General features: G+C 34.1%; 1 protein-coding gene across 3 annotated transcripts in view; it reads left to right on the top strand.

The window, feature by feature from the left end:
- The window catches only part of RB1CC1 (RB1 inducible coiled-coil 1), a 90,846-nt gene that overhangs the window by 25,852 nt on the left and 40,318 nt on the right, over positions 1-24,676 (top strand). For all 3 annotated transcript variants that reach the window (XM_040626170.1, XM_040626169.1, XM_040626168.1), the window contains exons 3-10: positions 89-210; positions 1,469-1,595; positions 1,769-1,939; positions 7,415-7,617; positions 8,982-9,408; positions 15,279-15,449; positions 24,057-24,241; positions 24,408-24,594. In XM_040626170.1, the coding sequence (XP_040482104.1) occupies positions 140-210; positions 1,469-1,595; positions 1,769-1,939; positions 7,415-7,617; positions 8,982-9,408; positions 15,279-15,449; positions 24,057-24,241; positions 24,408-24,594 (1,542 nt within the window). In that variant the 5' untranslated portion in view covers positions 89-139. The remainder of the gene's footprint in view (positions 1-88; positions 211-1,468; positions 1,596-1,768; positions 1,940-7,414; positions 7,618-8,981; positions 9,409-15,278; positions 15,450-24,056; positions 24,242-24,407; positions 24,595-24,676) is intronic.

Below are 24,676 nucleotides of genomic sequence, written 5' to 3'. Positions count from 1 at the left end.
TGTACTACATAAAAAACATGTCTTAAGTGAGGGTATTTGTATTTGTAGTTGTGTTTGTGTAACCATTTTTCTTATCTGTTTCTTTTAGTAACCAGATCAGAGTGTGAGGAATAAGCTCACGGAGTCCAGAGAAATCATCATGAAGTTATATGTATTTCTGGTTAACACTGGAACTACCCTGACATTTGACACTGAACTTACAGTGCAAACGTAAGTTGTATTTCATTCAGTCTCATTACTTTTGCATTTGTGTAGGCAAAAAGTTAAACTATTTGATTTGGAGAAAACTATTCCTTTGTTAAATAAGAGTAGCAATATCTTAAATCTTTTAGCATATTACGTATATAGCTGTCATCTTTCACTAAAATGCTACAGTTAAGTTCATAAAGTTGTGCTTTGTTCTGTTTATGTGAATATTTTATTCACAATAAACAAACTTAACTGTAAACAAACGAACTGATTTCAAATTAAAACTATCGAATATAAGAAGTTTTCACAGCTGATAGCTCTTCTAAGTTTCCCAGGACATTGCTAAGGAAATTATTGCTGGCTGTATAATATATCATGTGTTAGTCCATGTATTTTGGTGATTAATTTTTACTCCCTTGTATGAATAAAGTCAGTAGTATTTGTTTTGTTTGCTGATGCAGGAATACAATCAGTTTAATATTTTTAACCAAGTTGTAGGACTCATACTATCTAATAATTTTCCAACTTTGCAGGGGATTCAAATATATGACTAATGAATGCCCTTATATTTCGGAATGTGGGGAGAAGTATCAGGGGGAGGGAGGATATATTTTGAGGCCAAACAGCAAGGAAGGAAATAGTAACAACTATTCCTGTTTATATTTTGGTAGCAGACCTAAGAGCAAAGACTTGATAGCAATACAGAATAAATAAATCTGATACTGAAAATATTATAAATTATTTGTGGAATTAATAATCTTAGTTTAAAAAATGGAATTTGATACTATTTTCTTTTTTTAAAGTTCTGGTTTTTATTAAATACAGTTTTACCTGTAAAGGAATGATTTTCTGAAAGATAGGGAAAGGAAGCAATTTTATGGTTTATACTTAATGTAGTTTGTGTAATGTGATGTGACGATTTTAACAGACATCTGTGTTCTGAGGATTGTAACAGACCTGATGCTAATTTGAGCATATTCTTTTGCTATGTTATATAAAGAGCACAGAAATAAATATGTCTACTGCCTGTATTTTATAGACTCCCTTTCAGATGTGCCACATGGGTGATTTATTCACCTAAGATCAGCCAGTTGATTATGGAATCTGATTCCAGAAACAAGAAGTTTGTATTTTATACTGTTGTTTTGGGGAGAATTTTTAGAGTGAAATTAATATCTATCAAATATTTTTACACAGTGCTACTTTGCTAATAAAAAAGTTTGTCATTGGGAAGTTATATATAACTAATTTTTTTGCCCCACCCCCACTCCTTTTAAAGTGTGGCAGACCTCAAGCATGCCATTCATAGCAAATACAAGATTGCTATTCAGCATCAGGTGCTGGTGGTCAACGGAGGAGAATGCATGGCTGCAGATCGAAGAGTGTGCACCTACAGTGCTGGGACGGTATGTGTCTATGAACCCTTTTGTACAAACGTGCTCCAATTTCACATCACGTAGGGAGTTGGGAACTCAACATTCAAAAGTAAGGTTTATCTGCTTCATATATTGAGGGCAGTGTGCATGTTCAATATTTATAACATTTTAGTTCAGTTTCTTTTGCTTTTTTATTTCTGTAGGACACAAATCCAATTTTTCTTTTTAACAAAGAAATGATCTTATGTGATCGTCCACCTGCTATTCCGAAAACTACTTTTTCAACAGAAAATGACATGGAAATAAAAGTTGAAGAGTCTCTTATGATGCCTGCAGTTTTTCACACTGTTGCTTCAAGGACACAACTTGCAGTGGTAAGATAAAAATACCTGTTTTTTGAGATTATACTTATTTACATCTAGTACAATTTAAAAATGATTACTTAACAAAATGATGTCTTATTCATATACTTGGTAATATTTTCATGAAGTATTAGCCTATTTTAGGCATCAGTGAAAGTTCTAACAAATTGATAGTTCCTAAAAGCATTCAAATCTAAATAGCACAGAGAACAAACAGGTGGTTGCCAGAGGGGACAGAAGGAGGGGAATGGGTGAAGGAGAGTGAAAGATAAGGCTTCCAGTTTTAGAAATGAATAAATGAGAATAAAAGATACAGCATAAAGAATATAGTCAGTGATACTGTAATAGCGTTGTATGGTGACAGATGGTAGCTACACTTGTGGTGAGCATAGCCCAAGTATAGAGTTGTTGTATCACAATGTTGTACACCTGAAACTAATGTAACATTGTGTAGTCAGCTATACTCAAATAAATAAATAGCTAGCAAAGTGGTCTGAAGAAATAAAAATAAAGTTTTGGGGGAAATATTTTGCTGGTTAATATGTCTGGTTTTTAAATTCTCAGACTTATATGTTGTTAGTCACTCTGCATTTACAAAGAGTTGTAAGATCTTAGAGTGGAAAAGCAGTTTTAAACATGATTTGTTCAACTTCTTTCCTAAATAATGGTATGTAGTTAATGACTTCTGAACATTGCTGTAATCCGTAAAGTTACCTATGTTAGAGTAGACAGAAATGAAAAACTTAAATAACTCTTAAAAATGTGATTCTTTATTCCATATCCATATTTAGGTCCTAGAGGAGAACAAAGTTTCTTTCCAATACATACAAAAAACTTAAATGGCAGTATTCATATTTGACAAAGTGGATGTTAAGGCATTAAACAGAGCAAAGTGAAATTTATAATAAAAGATTTAATTTGTGAGAAAGAGCGTTCAGATCCGTATTTTCCTATCAACACAGGCTAAATGATAATAATTGCAGGAGAACTTAATAAAACCTAATGGTGTAGACCAGTATTCATAGCAAAATTATTTCCTATAGCCAGATGGTAGAAACAACCCAAATATCCATCGGTGGATGAATAAATAAACAGAATGTGGTATGTATATATATACAATGGGATATTATCTAACCTTGTCAGAAAGAAAATTCTGATATGAACTACAATATGGATGAACCTTGAGGACAGATATGCTAAGTGAAATAAGCCAAACACAAAAGGACAAATATTGTGCAATCTCAATTATATAAGGTACCTAAAAGAATCAGATTTATAGAGACGTAAAATAGAAGAATAGTTAGGGGTGAGGGGAAGGTTGAGTTAATTATGTATTGGATATAGTTTCACTTTGGGATGATGAAAAAGTTCTGGAGAAGGATAATGGTAATGGTTGCACAGCAATGTGAAAAACTTAATGCTATGAATCATACACTTAAAATGGGTTAAAATAGTGAGTTTCATGTGTATTTATCATAATTTTAAAATGGGAGATTTTAATATGCCTCATCAGAAAGCTCTTACAGGCCATATTTAATATTTTGTATACTGAAAATACAGAATATACTCAGTTTTTCTTACAGATAAAACCAGAAGAGTATCAAAAGAGTAATATATTGGGGCACCTGGGTGGCTCAGTCGTTAAGCGTCTGCCTTCAGCTCAGGGCGTGATCCTGGATCCCTGGGATCAAGCCCCACATCGGGCTCCTCTGCTGGGAGCCTGCTTCTTCCTCTCCCACTCTCCCTCCTTGTGTTCCCTCTCTTGCTGGCTGTCTTTCTCTCTGTCAAATAAATAAATAAAATCTTAAAAAAAAAAAAAAGTAATATATTAATAGCAAAGAGGATATATTATGGGAATGCAGGGGTGGTTCAATATTTGGAAATGTATTAATATAATTAATTGCCTCAGTTATTAGTACTTCCGAGGAGAAAACATAATCATATTAAATTGTTCAGAAGAGGTATATGTTAAAATTTATCAGCTATTCCTTTTTTTTATAATAATTTTTTATTATGTTACGTTAGTCACCATACAGTACATCCCTAGTTTTTGATGTGATGTTCCATGATTCATTACTTGTAGCAGCTATTCCTAATAAATAAAATAGTTCTAGAAGGAAACAAAATAAATAAAATATAGACTTGACCAAATATAGAAGATAATCAGCTTTCAAATCAATGAAATGTTAGAGCCATTTTTGCATAAATCAGAAATCAGTCTATTCAGTAATTCTTTTGGAACTTCTGAGAAATTACTAAAAAAAAATGAAAATGAAGTAAGTGGTAAAATTAATGGGAAAGAAGTGAAAAACATCCATTTTAGATGAGGTATAATTGTATATTTGGAATATCAAGAGGATTTAATAAAAATCTATGAGGAAGAATTTTGGTAAGGTGTCTGGGTATGTGATAAATACATAAACATTCACATTTCTCTGTACAGGGCCCTGCTTTGGAGTGGAAGTGCAAAATGTATTACAATCTAAGTAGTAACAAAAAATAAATAAAATTCTGTTCAAGAACAAATTATAGGGGCACCTGGGTGGTTCAGTCGGTTAGCATCTGCCTTCAGCTCAGTCATGATCCCAAGGTCCTAGGATCAAGCCACGCGTCAGGCTCCCTGCTCACAGTGAGCCTGCTTCTCCCTCTTCCACTTCCATTCCCCCTGCTTGTGCTCTCTCGCTCACTCTGTCAAATAGATAAATAAAATCTTTTAAAAAAAAGAAAAACATAAGTAATAAGCCAATGAAAAGACATACATTTAAACTCTGGAATACAGAATGGAGAGTACTCAGAAAGTTAAAAATAGAGCTACCCTACAATCCAGCAATTGCACTACTAGGTATTTATCCAAAGGATACAAACAGTGATTCAGAGGGGCACATGCACCTCAATGTTTATAGCAGCATTATCAACAAGAGTCACATTACAGAAAGAGCCCAAGTGTCCATCAACAGATGAATGGATAAAGAAGATGTGTGTGTGTGTGTGTGTGTGTGTGTGTGTGTGTGTGTGTGTAATGGAATATTACTCCGCTATCAAAAAGAATGAAATCTTGCCATTTGCAATGACGTGGATCGAACTAAAGGGTATTATGCTAAGTGAAATAAGTCAGAGAAAGACAATAATTATATGATTTCACTCGTGGAATTTAAGAAACAAAACAGGAGCACAGAGAAGGGGAGGGAAAAGTAAAAAAAGTCGTAATCAGAGAGGGAGACAAACTATACGAGATTCTGGGTAACAAACTGAGGGTTACTGGAGGGGACGTGGGTGGAGGGAAGGGATAATTGAGTGATCAGCATTATGAAGGGCATTTGAAGTAATGTGCACTGGATGTTATATGCAACTGATGGATGACTAAATTCTACCTCTGAAATTAAAAAAAAAGACATTCTTAATATCATTCTTAATATTCACAGTCATAATCTTAATATATTCATGAACTAGTGGATTGCATTTAAAGTTGCCATGAAAAGCATCGGTGTGAGGGGGAAAAGCGTTTTTGCTTTGGAGAATGAGAAGGAACTTTGATTTTCTTGTTTGTTTAGTTTATTTTAGATAAAATGGAGTTTAGGTTTATGGTAAAGGATCAGTGTCCAGGAATAGTTAAGAAAGTTAAGAGAAAGAAGAATGGAAGGTAGAGGGAATAATGTATCTTCCTCAGCTTTTAAAACATACTCAAAAGCTACAGTAACCAAAATAATGAATATGTCATACAGTACGTTTTATAAGGAATTAGAAGCCCTGTAACAGTGGCAGGAGCGTGGTCTTGTAAAGTCACATCACCAGAGTTTAAATTTGGTCACCCCAATTATAGTATTTCCTTGGATTCAGACACCTTCATTAGTGAAATTAATAATAGAGTTTTGTTTAGTGAGATAAATACATACATACTAGAAAATGTACAAATGTGCAATTTTGTTTGTGGCACATTTTCATAAGGTAAAATTTTAAAATACGGTATCACCCCAGAAGCCCTACTTCATGCTTTCTCCCAGTTGGTACCCAGCATCCCTCTTCCATAAAATCAACCAATATCCTGACTTTAAAACCATGAATTACTTTGCCTCTTACAACTTTAAATAATTGGAATCATTGTTTTCTTTTGTGTCTGGCCTCTTTTATTTAACATTGTGTTCAAGAGAGTCATTCATGTAATTGCATGAATTAATAGTTTGTATTCATTGCTGCATAGTATTCCGTTGTATGAATATGCTACAGTTCATTTAACTATTGGTAGATATTCTTTCTAGTTTTAGACTATTGTGACTAAGGCTGCTGTGAATATCTTTGCACATTGTTCGGTGCACCTTTTGCATTCTCTTGGGTATGCCTTTTTTTAACTTTACATGCTGCTAATGTTTGAAGTGGTTGTATTTGTTCATACTTCCACCATCAGTGTATGATTGTTCTGCTTGCCCAGCAAACTCACAGATACTTGGTTTTCTTGGTGCTTTTAATTTTAGTCATTCTGATGGGTGTGTAGTGGTAGGCCATTTTAATTTTATTTATATTTGTTAATAAGGATGAACAGGTTTCCATTCATTTATGAGACTTTGCATATCCTTTTTGTGAAGTTATTCTTCTACTTTCTTATTTATTGAGTTGCTAATCTTTTTGTATTTGATTTTAGTTGCCTTTATGTAATCTTTATATAACTCTGTGTTTAAATGTTGAAAATATCTTCTGCCATTCTGTCTCTTGCCTTTTCATTCCACTAATGGTGTCTTGTGATGAATTAAAATTCTTAGTTTAATGTCCAGTGTATCGATAGTCTTGATCTTGGATCTTATTTAAGAAACATATGCTTATCTCAGAGATCTGAATGGAACAGCCAGTGTAGGGCTCCTAGTGTATATCTGCTTTGCTATTTTCCAGAATCTCTCCTCTACCTACCCTTTTTAAAAATATCTTACATTGAGATCTGTAGATCACTGATTTTTCATATAGTAGTAAACATGGAAAATTCACTTTATGAATCCAGCCTACCTTTTAAATTTACTGTGTATTGATCTTCTTAAATTTTTCCGAATATATATATATATATTATTTAATGCTAGATAAATTCCATTGTATAGATGCACGTAATTTTTTGATAGACAATGAGGTGGGTTCCATTTTGTTTTATAGTTGAAATAAAGAACTTTTCAGTATTTTTCATTTGTTTAAGCTTTTGTAGGGTAAATTTCTATAAGATGAATCACTCTGCTAAACAATAGATGCCATTTTACTTTGGATAGTTATTGTTGAATTGCCCTCTGTAGGTGCTCCACCAATATAATCTACCGGCAGCAGTAAATTAGGAGTTTTTCTTCCTTCTCAATATTACAACAACAAATAGGAAGACTAAGATAAACTAAAACATTCCCTTGTCAGTGCTTTGTTTAAAATATATTTAGACTACACTGATTCATACAGGTAAATATACATATGCAAACATGCACACAAACATTACCTTCTTTTGCTGTGTTTCTTCATTTTCAGGAAATGTATGAAGTTGCCAAGAAACTTTGCTCTTTTTGTGAAGGTCTGGTCCACGATGAACATCTTCAACACCAAGGCTGGGCTGCAATCATGGCCAATCTGGAGGACTGTTCAAATTCTTACCAAAAACTACTTTTCAAGTTTGAAAGTATTTATTCAAATTATCTGCAATCCATAGAAGACATCAAGTTAAAACTTACTCAGTATGTTTGCCATTAAAATGTATAAGATGTTTTTTAAAACACCTTTGCAATTTATCAGTTTTCAGTAAATGTGATTTCATTTCTAATAATTGTTTATTATAATTGTTCATTTTTTGAGACTTTTATGATGACTTTTGTAGACTCTAAAATTTTTTAATTGTGGTCAGTTTTATTTACCTATTTTATGGATCTCCCATATTTCTTTTTCTTACCTTGTTTTCTTTATGTAAAGTGCTCAAAGTACTTCTAAATCATTTACAAACCTAAGAATCTTTGTCTCCTTTGTGCCCTGCTACCAATTTTACATTAAAGGCAAAATGTAAATGTAACACATCTAACAGAAATGGAACAGAAATGAAAAAGTTTTCAAACATTCAGCAATCAAGGACATTTTTATTTTCCTTTTTAAATATTACTATATGATGTAGGCTTGCTAAGATGGAAAGAAGCCATTTAGATGGTTTTCTGGTGCTTTGCATATAAGCACATCTGATAGAGAGTGGTTGCTTTTGAAAAGGGCTATAATGAATGTAGAAATACAGCAATAATTCAGCAAGAATATAGCCCTTTGTTGTCTGTGTGTGCGCTTTGAATTTTTACATTCATTTTTTAGTTTTACATTTTTTGTTACTTTGAATTAAATTGGTAGGAAGTAACATATTTCTTTTTAATTAAAACGAACCTCATTAATTAAAATTTTTCTATTTTGTGGTATGAATTAGAAGATTTCGGCCTTGCCAATGTGACTGATCTTGGGAAGGAAGGGAATGATTACTTAAGACTAGAAAGAGTTTATACAACCACCTTTTCAAGTAACTATTATTTGGGAAGTTCTTTTATGTTAATTTCTCGTAGGAGGCTGAGTCATTTCACAAATGTTCTACAGAAATCAAATCATAGATATTTCATCTTCCCCATGCCTTTTGACAACATACATCTACCTGTCTATAGGGTGTAATGAATGTGAGAGTTACCTTAATCTTTATTAGGATTATTAATTTTATCCTGTACTTTCAACTTATCAAAAAATATTTGATTGACTTAAAGTCATACTTTAAGGAACTGCTATGGTAAATCTTTTTTTTTTAATTTGAATTTTTTATATCATAATATTTGATAAACCATGTGTCTGCTTGTTTAGTATAAGCTGGCTCCCTTTACTTGAGAGTGGTATTTTAATGTGTTAATGATACCCTTCTGTGTCTAACTAGGTTTCTTTTAAAGAACATAGACTATATATGCATAATGTAATAGAGAGATCATAATATTTGTGTGTATAATAATTAAATGGTATTTCTTTCAAAATGTTAATCTCTAACTAGAGTGGTCCCATAATTTTACTGACAGATCTTTTGTATTTTAAGTTTAGGAACTGCGGTTTCAGTAATGGCCAAGATTCCACTGTTGGAGTGCCTAACCAGACATAGTTACAGGGAATGTTTGGGAAGACTGGATTCTTTACCTGAACATGAAGGCTCAGAAAAGGCTGAAATGAAAACCTCCACTGAACTGGTGCTCTCTCCTGATATGCCTAGAACAACTAGCCAGTCCTTGTTAACCTCATTTCACAAGTCAGTGGAACATATAGCCCCAGATACCACAGATGCTGAAAATGGAAAAGAAATTAGGGAATCTTGTCAAAGTACTGTCCAGCAGGATGAAACTTCAGTAGATGCTAAAGACGGTGATCTGCCTTTTTTTAATGTTTCTTTGTTAGACTGGATAAATGTTCAAGATAGACCTAATGATGTGGAATCATTGGTCAGGAAATGCTTTGATTCCATGAGCAGAGTAAGTCATGTTAATTTGATATTTCTTGGGTCATTTCAACTACTCAAAATTATATTATTTTACTAAATGTTTTATATAATGGGAGAATGGTAACACGTTATAGTGGAAATATTGAGCCTTGATGTGAGACTTTATAAACAAGGATTCAACCTTAGACAAATCAAATCTTTTCACTTGTAACCTTATTTATGAATTGATAGTAAATTTGTGAAGACTCTTAGAGGTCATATATGTAAAATTTCTACTGCAGTGTAGAGTCTTGAAGTGTCTACTCGAATGGTATAGATTTTGGTGATAGGACTTTGAAATATATTTTTCTCTGATCTTGTAATATTACTTAGATGTTTTAATATCTCCTATCCTTTAATTTGTTCCAAAACAGTTAGGCTTTTTCATCTGCTAGGTAAAACTTGAGGAGTCTTAATGTTTTCTTTCTTATTCCATAAGAATGGAACACTCTCTAAATATTAAGTAAATAGGTAAATGTTAACATTTGGCCACCTCTAGCCTACCATATTTTTAAGATAATTCAATAATGGATCAGATGTTCACATTTACAAATGCTATAGAACTTTCACGGTCTTTTGGAAAATATTAAAGATAAAATTTTGGTTTTTTACAGTTAAAAAAGGTTTTTTAGCAGTGAGAATGATTTACATTCAGTGACGTATACAGGTTCTTGAGTGGTTACGTCACAGAGTAACCACCACCCAAAAGAAAATTCTGCGCATTTTCATTTCCCTGAAAATCTGTGTGCATCTTCCTAATCACCATCCCCTTAGAGGGAACTTCTTTCTGACTTTTAAAAGAAGTTTTAAATACTGTATCTGCCTGAGATATTTTCAAATTCAAAATTTCGACGTCGTGTTCTTGGTTGTATTTTGTAATTATAGTGAGCTTGTATTTTGGATTAAGATCTTCTTCAGATATACTTCCAAAACCTTTTACACCGGGGAATAAATAGCTCTTAAAATATGATCCATGGGCGCCTGGGTGGCTCAGTCAGTTAAGCAGCCAACTCTTGATTTTGGCTCAGGTCACAGTCTCAGGGTCCTGCTTTGGATTCTTGCTCTCCCTTTCCCCTTTTCCCCACTTTCCCCACTAATTTAGGTTCTCTCACTTTCTCTTTCTCTAAAATAAATAAATATTTAAAAAAATATATGATCCATAAGCTGATAGAAAATCTTTGAAGTCAGAAAGGAAGTTGATGGGCACATGTTTCACTTATACAGAAATAACAAAGTAGTAATTTGAAGGCTGCTGTTGTCTAAAGATAATGGGCACGATCGTTAACCTTTTTTAAAATGGCAGTCGATTGGGAAAGAGACTTGTTCTTTGAGTATTGGGAAAGGCAATACATTGTCTGGGATGCCTGGAAAATAGCACATACCTTTCAAAATGGAAAACTTAAATTCTAGGTTTCTTCTTAATTCTTCAAATTTCCACTTCCTTGATGACATCCTTTAAAGGAGGCATTTCTTTTTGGCCATTTATTATTTGTCATCAGAAAAATCTTCAATTAAGACATTTGCCAGGGCATGGAAGTATGTAATATATTATGCAAAGATTACTGCCTAAAAGGAATGAAAACTACTGTTCCTGTTTAAAATGTTGACATTTTAGTAGCCTAAAAATTCTTAATTCATGCAAGTGGCAAGTCCATGATTGTAATTAGGGTGCTATTTTATATATATATTATATATATATATAATTTACTATTTTGTATGAGTCAGAGAACAGGGCTGCAGACTATGAGGAGAATCCCCTTTAAAAGGATTTGAGGGGCGCCTGGGTGGCACAGCGGTTAAGCGTCTGCCTTCGGCTCAGGGCGTGATCCCGGCGTTATGGGATTGAGCCCCACATCAGGCTCCTCCGCTGTGAGCCTGCTTCTTCCTCTCCCACTCCCCCTGCTTGTGTCCCTCTCTCACTGGCTGTTTCTGTCAAATAAATAAATAAAATCTTTAAAAAAAAAAAAAATTTGAAATTGGCTTCGCATTTGCACCTTTAAATGAAATCCAGCACAGCCATATAATTTTTATTCACTTTACATGACAAGAGAGAAGAAACAATGATCCTTCAGGGGCGCCTGGGTGGCTCAGTCGTTGGGCATCTGCCTTCGGCTCAGGGCGTGATCCCGGCGTTATGGGATCAGGCCCCACATCGGGCTCCTCCGCTGGGAGCCTGCTTCTTCCTCTCCTACTCCCCCTGCTTCTGTTCCCTCTCTCTGGCTGTCTCTCTCTGTCAAATAAATAAGTAAAATCTTTAAAAAAAAAAAAAAAAAGAAACAATGATCCTTTTCTGGCTTAATGAAAAGTCGTAAGAATTTATATCTACAGAAAAGAGAAGTTAGCTATAGTATTATTACTAGGGTGTCACATTACTGACCTAAGTTAATATTTACTTTCATAGTACATAACAAGAGTATCTGAAGTCTTTGTGATAGGTTATATGGCCATTATATTGTGAAAGCAATATATAAATTTTTATTTGGTTATAGTCACTTGTTATAAAATGAGTTAGCATAGCTTAAAATACTGTATAATACAGTAATAATAATTAAATACTGTATAATAATAATTAAAATACTGTATAATACAGTGCTTTCAGTTGTGCATGCCCATTAGATTAAAAAAACTTTGTTCAAAAGCAATGAAAATACATTCTGAAGAATTTGTTTATTATTTGTTTATATATTTCTGCCTGTATTTTACAGTGTGGAATGTTGTGTTAATGGGATATACTGCATAATCAGTAGCACTTGTCATGGTTTTTTATTAGATTAATATTTTCCTCCTCTTGGTAGTTTATGTATTATTATTAATACCACTAATGGCATTTCTAAAGATAGATCAAACTGAATATGGGACTTCTCTCTCATCAGAGATGCCTTCCTTTTATCTCACATTTATTACATAGTTACCCATAACAACTAACCTACTTGATTATCTGATAGTAGTAGTACTATTTGCCAGTGAATTTTAAAATATGCCAATGTTTGATGTTCTTCTTATAAAAGCAAATCCTGTTTAAAGCCATCATTTTTACATACTAATCCCAGTTTCAATAGTATTTGTAACATGTATTTCTAACTGCCTAAATCAAAGATCTTTTTTCAGGAAACTAGTCAGGACATAGGCATTATGGAACTTGCTTAAGATTGAGCATCATAAGGGCTCAAATCCTGGCACTGCCATTCATTTATTACTCATGTCATCCATACATCATTCAAATCCTCTGTTTTATAATATTTGGGTGGGTTAATAGATGGCATTTTCATGACTTATTTAGTTTTCTCCCTCGTATACCAAGTAAAATTTAGAATTGTTGCTGCATTTTTGTGTACTATTTTCTTAGGTTATAGTATGTTCCCATTAGAATGAATCTTGGATATTCTAGTTCAGGTTATACTATAAAAGGCAAACATTTGTATATCTGATGATTAATAATTGAAAATATGTGCATTTAGCTCATTTCTAAGCTGTTCAGATTAATAACAGCATAATTTATTGACTATTGTAGTATTTCAGGATTTTTGTGATGTTACTGAAATATTGCTTGCTCTGCATTGGGCATGGATTTAGAGGTGGGATGGGAAAAATGGAGAGGGTAAGAAAATTTTTAGTTTCTTCTCTTCTAAGGTAACAATATTAATCCTTTTAGATATCAATGGAAAAGCCAAAAAATAAAATATTAGTGTAGCACTGTGTTCAATTATTGAAAATTTCCTAAATAATTATTAATAGAATTCTGTGGTTTAAAATACATATTTTTAAAAATTTCTCCAGAAGGACGCCAGAGTGGCTTGGTCGGTTGAGCGTTTGCCTTCGGCTTGCGTCATGATCCCAGGGTCTTGGGATCAAGTTCCACATCGGGCTCCTTGTTTAGCAGGGAGCCTGCTTCTCCCTCTGCCTGTTGCTCCCCCTGTTTGTGCACGCGCGCTCTCTCTCACTTTCTCTGACAAATAAAATCTTTAAAAAAAAATAACTCTCCAGCGACTCCATTTAGAAATTTTAATTTTTATTACCGGTGGACAAATGAAATAAAATACTAAGTAGAATAAGATTTTAGGAAGTCAAGTTGTGTAACTGCTACTCAGGTGATTTACAAAATACTCTTCCATGTTGTCAGTGTAGTTGTATTATACGTTCAGTGAATTATGAAGTTCAGAGCTATCACAGGAGCCCTGGTTTGGGGTTTGTTTTTTCTTTAAATCATTGCTATGTGAAGTCCATGTGTAGTTGTAATTTTGCATAAGCTAAAAATTTGAATCTATTGTAATCCTCTTTTTTAGCCCTTTATCACCTTAATGGTTTATGGCCAATCTTTGGTTTGTATAATAATTTGGATCAGAAATGTGTGCAGTTTGGCCTCCGTTTCTGTGAAATCAAGAAAAGTGAGAAAATGTTAACATATATGAGGTTTTCATTTATATTGGGCAACTGCTGCCTTTAAGTAGTGGCTCTGTTAACGTCTTTGTAGCGTTGCAAATGCAGCCTCTTACTAATTACACTGGACTATTGATAATAACATTAAATAGTTGAGTTTTAACTGCCTTTTTATGTTCGTGTACCAAACATATTAAATATTTTATGGTCCTTTGGTTGTAGATATCAGGGAAGGCATCGTGAAGGAGACAGTATTTGACTAGGACCTTTATGTAGAGGCAAAGGTGGGCTTTCAAACAGCTAGGCAGGATGATCAGTATGAAGAAAGATCAGAGCTAGAGAACCACAGGGCTTGTCTGGATGTAATGGGTTATTCAATTTGAAAAGAGGATAAGCCTTGGAAAGATTTACTGGTATCCAATCACTGAAGCTTTTACTGTATGCTCTGTTTTTTGGATGTCATTGTGGGCAGAAGGAAGCCATTTAGGGATTTCAACAAAAGACAACTATACTGAGTTAAAAATAATAGAAGATAAAGTGATTGATACTCACATGGAGATATTAGTAAGTAGTCAGAAACGCAAGCTGAAAATCTGTGAGAAGGATCAGGGATTACTGATCCCAAAGGGTTGGGAGCTCCATAGATATACTTAATGATGAAATCATATAAGAAGTAGTAAAAATGGGCTAACTGCGTAGTCCTTCTGGATTATCTGTATTTATGGATTAGATAGAAAAGGAGCCAGAGAAGGGTACTGTGGAGGAACCAGTAAGGTAATGCCCCAAAGCTTCCAGAGTTTGTGAAAGATTGTCTTCAGTGTATAAGAGCCTCAAGTGAAAGGAGGTCATTGGTGATCTTTGGCAGAATGGTTTTTATGGAGACTACATGCAAAAACACTGCCAGTGTATTCTTTCAAGGGAAGGGGAACAGTGTTGGAAGAAATTTGTTAGGGTCCATGAATTCCAGAAAATTTGTGGAAATAAAGCCAGGGAACAGAAGCGATTGAAGAATAAGAAAGTTGGGTTGATCAAGCAAATTCCTGTAGGAGATAGAGACTGAAAATAAAGATACATCCAGGAGGGAAGTCCGTTTGAAGATGTTGATATGTTTTGAGGGAAATTAGAGTTTTAAGACAATTAATGACCAAAGAATGTGTTTTAACTCTACTTTATAAGACCTTAAAAATAACATTTTCTGTGTGATACTGAGGATTCATTAAATTATGGCTCTGATTGGAAGGTTATAATTCCTGGCAATATATCCCTAATTATGTATTCTAATATAATCAGTTATTTTTTATTAATTATCTTGCTCTCAGTTTTGTGAAAGTATAACTTAGATTCCCCATGCTTTTACTTTTCTATATTTTTCATTTTCCTCTGAGCTGGCAATTTATTTTCCTCTGAGCTATGTATCAAAATAGTGAAAAATATATTTTAAACTATTTGCTGAAAACTTCATTCATATGTTCTGTTGTCATTTAGCTTGATCCAAGGATTATTCGACCATTTATAGCAGAATGTCGTCAAACTATTGCCAAACTTGATAATCAGAATATGAAAGCCATTAAAGGACTTGAAGACCGGCTCTATGCCCTGGACCAGATGATTGCTAGCTGCAGCAGACTGGTGAATGAACAGAAGGAACTCGCTCAGGTGCTCATTTCAAACTTCTCTCAGGAAAAGCACTTTGTGATTTCTCTATACCAGTGTTTTATATGTAATACCAGTTTGGTATACACGATCATTTTACATCATCCTTGATTATTGTTGATGAATAGTATTGTTTCCGTGTAATAAGGAAGAAGACACGTTCTTAATGTTCAGGTTTGATAAAATAAAGTGAGCTGAGGCCACTTTAGGTAGTAACTGAAAGATAAACCATGAAGATGCTGTCCGCGGCTAGGGAAAAAACATGTGGAAAGAACGTGATAAAGCAGTCATTGAGTGTTCCTGCTCCCCCCTCAGAAAACTAAAAAAGAATACATGAGATTTGTAAAGGACAGGAGGAAAATATGAAATCTTAGAGATTACTAATAGTTAGGTTTTTAGATCTACTTTAATGCAATTTTCCAAGAACCCTGTTCTCAGATTTATAACCAAAACACAGTGATGGAATTGCCACTGCCATGCTAGTGACTTTGTTCTCCATCCACTCTGGCAAAACAGCGAAAGAGTTGACTTTTGCATAAGCTTGATTCTAACATATACTTTTCTAGTTTAATGTTCCTCTGCCAGTATTTTTCCTCCTTTCTATTGTGTTCTTAATATTAGAACATAAAAATGGGTATGAATGTTTTATTTTACCTGCATGGCATTGTACACAGTATGTCGTAGGTAGATAAAACATGGCTATCCTTGCTTTATTCTTTTTAAATAAGTTTTAAATATTTATTGCATTTTTACAGTTTCCTAATTGAATTCATCTGTAATTCCCAGACTCTCTTCTTTTTTCTCCTGATTTTGGATCCAGCCACCTTATTGTGAACTGAACCCCTTTATCTTATGCTTTTGCACTGACTTAGAATCCTAGTACCACTGCTGAGTAGGATGTGATAGTAGGTGTCCTTGTTTAATTCCTGATCTATAGAAAGTGATATTTCACACTAGTAGTTTTTTCTCTTTGTATTAATAGAAACCCTTTATCAGATTAAGAAAGTTGTAGTCTACTTCTAATCTTGAACCATCATTGGATTCTTGAAATAAACTCAACAATGGTCATAATATGTTGTCTTTTTTATGTATTTCTGGGTTGAGTTTAACATTTTGGCAAACTGCATTATCTTATGTGTGTATTATTCATTTAATATGTGTTTGTCAAGTTTGGGCATCAAGTTTATATGATGGCCTCAAAGTAAGTTGAGAAATTTTTTGATTAGAATATTTAGTCCATTTATTTACTATAATTACTATTTGTTCTTAAATCTACTATTTCTAATTTTTCTTCCAGTTATATACCTTCTGCTTTTGCCCTTTGGATTATTTTTATCATTTAAAATTAAAATTTAAAAATTTGGGGTACACTTGGGTGGCTCAGTCAGTTAAGCATCTGACTCTTGATTTTGGCTCTGGTCAGGATATCACGGTTGTGATATTGAGCCCCACATCAGACTCCGTGCATGATGTGGAGCCTGCTTAAGATTCTCTCCTCCCTCTGCCCCGCCACCCCTCCCTCTGCCCCACCACCCCAGTCACTTGCTCTCTTTTAAAAAAAAAAAAATATCATTTAAAAATTTATTATTAAAAATTATTTATTGTTCTATCTTGCATATTAGCTTTTTTCCTTTTAAGTAACACTTGCATCCTTGTAAATTTGATATGCATTAGAACATCCTGTAGTATCTTTTAGTGGCAAATTTAGTTTTTGTCATTTGAAAATCTCTTTAAATCACCTTTATTTCTGAAGGATGTTTTCTCTGGATCTAGAACCTAGGCTGTCAGTGATTTACTTTTAGCACATTGCCTTTGGTTTGGTTTTTAACAGTTTTACTATAACATGACAAGATGTGGTTTTCTTTGTATTTCATGTGCATTGGGCTTGTAGTACTACTGGAAACTGTGGCTTAGTGGCATATCTTTTGGGGAAATTCCCAATCAATTTTTCTTCAATATTGCCTTTGCCTTACTCTTTCCCTTCTTCATTGATTCCAGTTACACATGTATTAGACCTTTCATCTCATTCTTTCCATTTACCCTTGTTTCCTGAATTTCCCATCATTATATCTGTCTGTGCTTTATTCCAGGTAATTCTTTCCACCCAGATTAATTTTTTTTCTAGCTGTGAATAGCTGTTATTAAATCCATTTATTGATTTATAGTTTTTGTTTAGTTTTTAGCTCTAGAATTTCAATTTGTTTCTTTTGTTTAAATAGTTTCAAATTATCTACCAAGATACTCAGACTCATCCATCAGCTCTTGATTACATTAACCATATAGTAATTTAAAAGTCTGTATCTGTTAACTCCATTATTTGTGTCTGTTTGTCTGTGGATGTTTTCTGTTGTTTCCTATAGTTTAAATTCATGTGGTTTTGCCTTTTCATGTGCCTAATTATTTTTGACAAGAAAAACCTAGGGGCTGCCTGGGTGGCTCATTTGGTTAAGCATCTGCCTTCGGCTCAGGTCATGATCCCAGGGTCTTGGAATCGAGTCCTATATTGGGATCCTTGCTCACCGGGGAGCCTGCTTCTCCCTCTGCCTGCTGCTCCTCCTGTTCGTGCTCTCTCCCTCGCTCTCTCTGACAAATAAATCTTAAAAAAAAACAAAACAAAACAAAAACCCAGGAAATACGAAACTTAGGATAACACTTCTAGAGAGAATTTGTTTGCATGTGGTAGGGTCTGTCACAATCTTATATCATCTTAATCCAACCTCAGGGATTTAGGTGATGGGAAGTTGGTCTTCCAGTCCTTGTGATGGCCAGTCTACTTTTGTATACTCTTATTCCATAGGATAGAGCTTTTTGGGGTACTAATACAAAGTGTTTTCCATTGCGACTTCCTTTGGCTGGCACTGATCTCCAATTTTTTATTTCATAGCTCCTTGAGTGTCAGAAGGATTTTTTTTTTTTTTTTTTTTTTTTTTTTTATTCTTAACTTTGGGCTCCTCTTTAGGAATCAGCACTTGTCTCTAGGGCAAATCATTCGTAGTTGCTTAACTGGCCTCCCTAGGTTTCCTCCTCCTAGATCCTGGCCCTTCTTCACTGCTTTCTTAGGTTTCTAGTAACTCATGCCACAGGAAGCTTGGTCTGCATTACCATTAAATTACAGTTTTCCATTACTTGAGACAGCTCTGAATTTCTGATTTTTTTGTTGTTTTTCCAGTGTCATTCTTTTTTAACCCTCAGTAGAATGAATCAAACATAATTTATTTAACCAGACTTCTTTTGATGGTCATTTAGGTTGCTTCCAGTTTTTCTTCTTAAAAACATTGTTTTAATATCCCAGTACATCTCTATCTTTACGTGCATGTTCTAGTATTGCTTTAGGGACAATCTCCAATAATGGAATTGCTATACTAGGCTGTTTGTGCCTTTTAAATATTAATTAGTAATGTTATAATATACCCTACATAAAGGAAAAATAAGTCAACACTCCCAGTAATTAATGAGAAGAACAGTTTCCCTTATATCAGTATTTGCCATCTATTTCCTCTAAATTGTCATTTGCCAATTTTTTTATCCTTATGTTTCTGTAAGAATTTATTTTATATATAATCTGGATAATCCTTTGTCTGTTGTAAATAATACAGATGCTGTCTCCTTGTTGATAGTGTTATAAAGATTGTTACACAGAAATTTTAAATTATGATGTAATCAGATGTATTAGTCATTTTTTTGTTTTTAATTTTATGAACTCATCATTCCTTTAAAATCTCCAGATTTCTTTATAACTCTTTCTCTGATTGAATAAACTGGGACTTCCGGTTTTCTTATCTAGATAATCAGTTTTCTCTCTTCCTTTGCTCTCAAATCTCTTGGAGGGAGGGTGTGGGTGTGGGAGGGGGGTTTGGTATTTATTTCTTCTATAGTCAGGCAGCTATGATGAATGGTTTATATTTGGTTGCATTAAAAAAATGTGATGCTGATGTTCTCATCTGCATTGGATTCAGCAAATGGAGTTGTGTAATGCAAGGATTTCATTTTTCTGGAAGTGTAGTTGCTTGATGAAGGAGCTAATAGTACTTTTTTATTTTCTTTAAAAAATAGAAGAAGCATTTCTTGATTCTTTTTTGTTTGCTTCTATATTTTTGTTGGCTTTCCAGGGCTAACCCTTCCGGGGTTAAAAATTTAGTAGACATGTTCCTGTGAAAATTTCAAAACTAATTTTTGGCATCCTGTGATCATAGAAGTACCCTGTCTAACCATCTTCTTTCCCCCTAAGTTATTCCCATCTTTTGCTAATGTTTTAAGCTATAGTAGCTCATAGAATTTAATATTTAAAATATAATACTGTTACTTTTAAAAAATATGTTTTTCTGGGGCACCTGGGGTGGCTCAGTCGGTTAAGCGTCTGCCTTCAGCTCAGATCATGATCTCAGGGTCCTGGGATTGAGCCCCTCAGCAGGGAGTCTGCTTCTCCCTCTCCCTCTGCTCCTTCCCCCAGCTCGTTCTCTCTCGTTCTCTCTCACTCTCTCAAATAAAATAAAATCTTTAAAAAATATGTTTTTCTTTGATACTGATATGTGAAGTAGTATAGTCCTTTTTGACATTGAGAGGCAATTCTCATTTAATTATTCCTCAGTGAATATTTTTTTGATGTTTCTACATACGTTTTAATATAAGTGTGTTACATATTCAGAACAAAAATAGACGCAGATCAAGGCACTAAGATCCATAGATGTCAGCTGGGCTTGCCTGAGTGAATGGCTTTGAGAGAAGTTGGCTATAATAAGATAATTCTAAATCTGCTCATGAGAGACGAGGGATAACTTGTTTAAGTTAGGTGATATGTGGCTGTTGGAGCAGCTTTTCACTCCTGTATTTTTAGGTGTTTGGCTGCCAAGGGATGTATAGAGGCAAGGGTTTTAACTGAGACATGACTTCCACAGACAAGTTTACTCTGATTTTCGTCTTTATCGGATCAGATTTATTTCTTCTTAGCATGTTGTATTTAGCCTATGTCATAATTATATTTAAGTGAATATGTGGGTTGTTGTTGTTGTTTTTTTTTTTTTTTAATGAAATTCCTTCTTTAAGAATATAGCTCCAGGGTGCCTGACTGGCTTAGTCCTAAAAGCACATGACTCTTGATCTTGTGGTCATGAGTTTGAGCCCCACGTTGGGTATAAAAATTAGGAAAGAAACAAAGAAAAGAACATAAGCTCCAAGAAGGTAGGATTCTAGTCTCTCTTCCTCACTGCCCTGTTTCACAGTGCCTTACAGTTTTCTGACCTGTAGTAAGTACACAGTCAGTACTTACAGAATGAGGGGCATCTGACTGGCTCAGTTGGTTATGGTCCGAGTCTTGATTTTGGCTCAGGTCATGATCTCAGGATCATGAAATTGAGCCCCACTTTGGGCTCCAAGCTGGGCATGAAGCCTGCTTAAGATTCTCTCTCTCTCCCTCTCCCCACCCCTTAAAAAGAAAAAAGAAAAAAATATATATATATATATGTATATTAAGAATTTGAGTTAGTGTAGGGACACCTGGGTGGCTCAGTCGTTAAGCATCTGCCTTCAGCTCAGGGCATGATCCCAGTGTTCTGGGATCGAGCCCCACATTGGGCTCCTCCACTGGAAGCCTGCTTCTTCCTCTCCTGCTCCCCCTGCTTGTGTTCCCTCTCTCACTGGCTGTCTCTATCTGTCAAATAAATAAATAAAATCTTTAAAAAAAAAAAAAAGAATTTGAGTTAGTGTAGCCTTGAGTTTGTGAAATGTTTGACTTCCCCTTAGTGTGGTCTGGAATCTTTTACATTTCATTATTTGCATATGTCTCATCTGTTAGTTTTGTTACAGCTAATATTTTTTTTCCATTGCAGATATTTTCTTTTTTTATCAGTATTTCCTTCAGAATGTGGTCAGTGAAAGTAGATAAATTCAGATTAATCTATTTGAGGAGTTGATTTTAGATTTTATATAAACACAATTTTGTCTAGTTCATTCTGGCTACATAGCAATTAAATCTTCTAACCACTCGTAAAAGGGAAAAGGGGCACCTGGGTACCTCAGTTGAGTGTACGACTCTTGATTTTTGCTCAGGTGATGATCTCAGGGTTGTGAGATCGAGCCCCTACATCAGACTCTGCACTGAGTGTGGACCCTGCTTAAGATTCGCTCTCTTGGGGGCTCCTGGGTGGCGCAGTCCTTAAGCGTCTGCCTTCGGCTCAGGGCGTGATCCCAGCGTTCTGGGATCGAGCCCTACATCAGTCTACTCTGCTAAGAGCCTGCTTCTTCCTCTCCCACTCCCCCTGCTTGTGTTCCCTCTCTCGCTGGCTGTCTCTCTGTCTGTCAAATAAATAAAATCTTTAAAAAAAAAAAAAAAAGATTCTCCCTCTCCTTCCATGCCTCTGCTCCTCCCACCCTCACTTGCGCTCTCGCACTCTCTCAAAAAAAAAAAAAAAAAAAGAGAGAGAAAGACGGGAGAAGACAATGGAAGGAGATTTATTGCCTAAATATATGATAAAGACCAGTTCAGGCAGCTTTAAGAGAGTAATTTTTTTTTAAACCACAGCACTTCTGAGGAGGTTTATAGACCCTCCTACCTTATCTGACAGAGAAACTTAACCAGATCTGTGAAGCAATGTTAACCCTGGAGCCCTGAAAACTTATTCAGTATGTATTATTTCTCTAGTAATCTTTTTATCTTTAAAGATTATCAACAAAATAAGAAAATAGCAGGGAATCTGCTTCCTAAACCAAAAGTTTACAGAATACATCTTGAGGGGAGTTGTAAGTACTGAGTAACAAGTAGTTAAGATTTCTTTTGAGTCTTGTCATGATTATTTAATTCTTATTAGATAACCTAGTGAAATTCAGAATTAGGATGTGATATAGTTTAAGTTCTGCCTTCCATCTTCACTCAGTCAGTTATGTAATTTTCTTTTAAACTCATACATCATGTAGTTATCAATCCTTACACATAAAAAATATTAATACTAAATGACATCGGGGATTTTTCTACTTTTTAAACTTTTTTTATTGAAACATAATTGACATACAGTGTTACATTAGTTTTAGGTCTACAGCATAGTGACTGGTCAATTTTAGACATTACTCATTACTCAACCATAAATGTAATCACCATCTGTCACCATTAAACATTATCATAGTATTGTTGACTATATTCCCTATGCTGTACTTTTCATTCCTATGACTTATTTTAAGAAGCTTGTACTTCTTAGGGATTTGTCTACTTAGGCTAAATATTATACTAAGGGTGGTTTAACAAATATAGAATTTATTTTATTGAAAGCAGATTTACATTTTTTTTCTTTTGGCAACATTTGGATGTATGTGCTTTTGGTGTCAGGAAATTCCTTATTAATGTTTTGGAATTTAGTTTGGGCAATTGATTATGTGTTTCTCTTGGATTCAGTAAAAAGTAGTGGAAAATCTATTAAGATTTTAACACAATTGATAAAAGCAGTAAGTTGTTTTTAAATTCAGAGAAAATATAGCCACAGTAGAGCATATAGCATATTGAAAGGGAAGTAAAATATAAAATTCCTATTGAAATTGTCTTATTTTCAGATATTAAATGATTTTGACTTTAATACATGTCATTTAAGTTTAAATATTTTTTTGGAATTTAGGAAGACATGAAACAGAAAGGAGAGAGAGAACTACCAAAAAGTTAGAAGACGTGCTATTGCTGGCCATATTGTTAAGTTCCTAGAAAGATAATTATTTACAGTAGCAAGTATGGCATTCAGATGGACATGCAAATTATAAAACTTCTATAACACAATAACTGTTTAGTAAACAAAGTAGGAGAAAGAACCTATAAATACAATAAAAATACTTAGTAATAACCTCATCAAAATGTCTTTGGACCTTTTTTTAAGTGTTCGCTGTTCTTTTTTTTTTTTTTTTTTTTTTTTTTTAATGTTTTCTACACACAGCCACCTTATTTTAAATATGGTAGATCTGTCTAAATTAATTTATAGCCTGAACACAGTCCCTGCTTAGCGGAATGATTCAGAATTCACCTATGAAAATAAATGAGTTAGGATAGCTAAGAAAAAATATAATCGTTATTTTTCCTACCAAATAATAAAATGTATTGTAAAATTACACATTTAAGTTATTCTAATATGAGCACTGATATATGTATATAGTGGAACAAAATATAGTCCAGAAATACTGGAGAGAGGAATGACTTCTTAATAAAAAGTGCAGTCAGTTGATTGTTATTCATTTGGGGAAGGGTACAAAATAATATTGAATATTTTTGGTTAGATTAAGTCAGTTATTTCATGGCTTAAAATCAATGACCATATTTTATTTAATGTCACATGCTCTGACTGACCCATGGTGTAGTAGGAGTCTAGACACATAGGTTCTAGTTCTAATTTGACTATTAAGTGTGTCCTTGGATAAATTACTCTGTCTTCCCAGTTGGTTTCTTCCCCCCCCCCCCAACATGAACATATCTACATTCAGGATAGTAGATTTTAAAATCTTCATTGAAACCAGGGTTACTGGGGACCATTCATTTTACTTCACGAAGAACAGTTCATGTTTAACAAAGATTTTCCTCTTAAATGAATGTTGATGTCTTACATGAAACAAAGTTAATTTCTTTTAAAATATTTTCTCTCAAAGGGATTTTTAGCTAATCAGATGAGAGCTGAAAACTTGAAGGATGCATCTGTCTTACCTGATCTGTGCCTGAGTCATGCAAATCAGTTGATGATTATGTTGCAAAATCATAGAAAACTGTTGGATATTAAACAGAAGTGTACCACTGCCAAACAAGAACTAGCAAATAACCTACATGTCAGACTGAAGTAAGTGATTCTCTTACATCTAATTTTGGATGTTTAGAAGTGATTTTTTAAATTTCTGCCAAGTATTGGAGTCATTTTCTCTTATCATTATACTGAAATACTTGTTTGGTTGATTAATTTGGGATTAGATTATTTTTATAGTTTGTGTCTCAATTTTATTCTGTAGGTGGTGTTGCTTTGTAATGCTTCATGCTGATCAAGATGGAGAGAAATTGCAAGCTTTGCTCCGCCTCGTAATAGAACTGTTAGAAAGAGTCAAAATTGTTGAAGCTCTTAGTACAGTTCCTCAGATGTACTGCTTAGCTGTTGTTGAGGTTGTAAGGAGAAAAATGTTCATAAAACACTACAGGGAGGTATGCAAGTTGAATTCTCTTTTCATTGTGGATAAGCCTTAATGAATTGGTGTGTGATATTAATGTAAGCTTTCCTCCTCTT

Source organism: Ursus maritimus, unplaced genomic scaffold, assembly GCF_017311325.1.
Source record: "Ursus maritimus isolate PB19 unplaced genomic scaffold, ASM1731132v1 scaffold_9, whole genome shotgun sequence".
Lineage (NCBI taxonomy): Eukaryota > Metazoa > Chordata > Mammalia > Carnivora > Ursidae > Ursus > Ursus maritimus.
The sequence above is the reverse complement of the archived record's forward strand: the minus strand, read 5'-3'. Positions and strand labels throughout refer to the sequence as shown.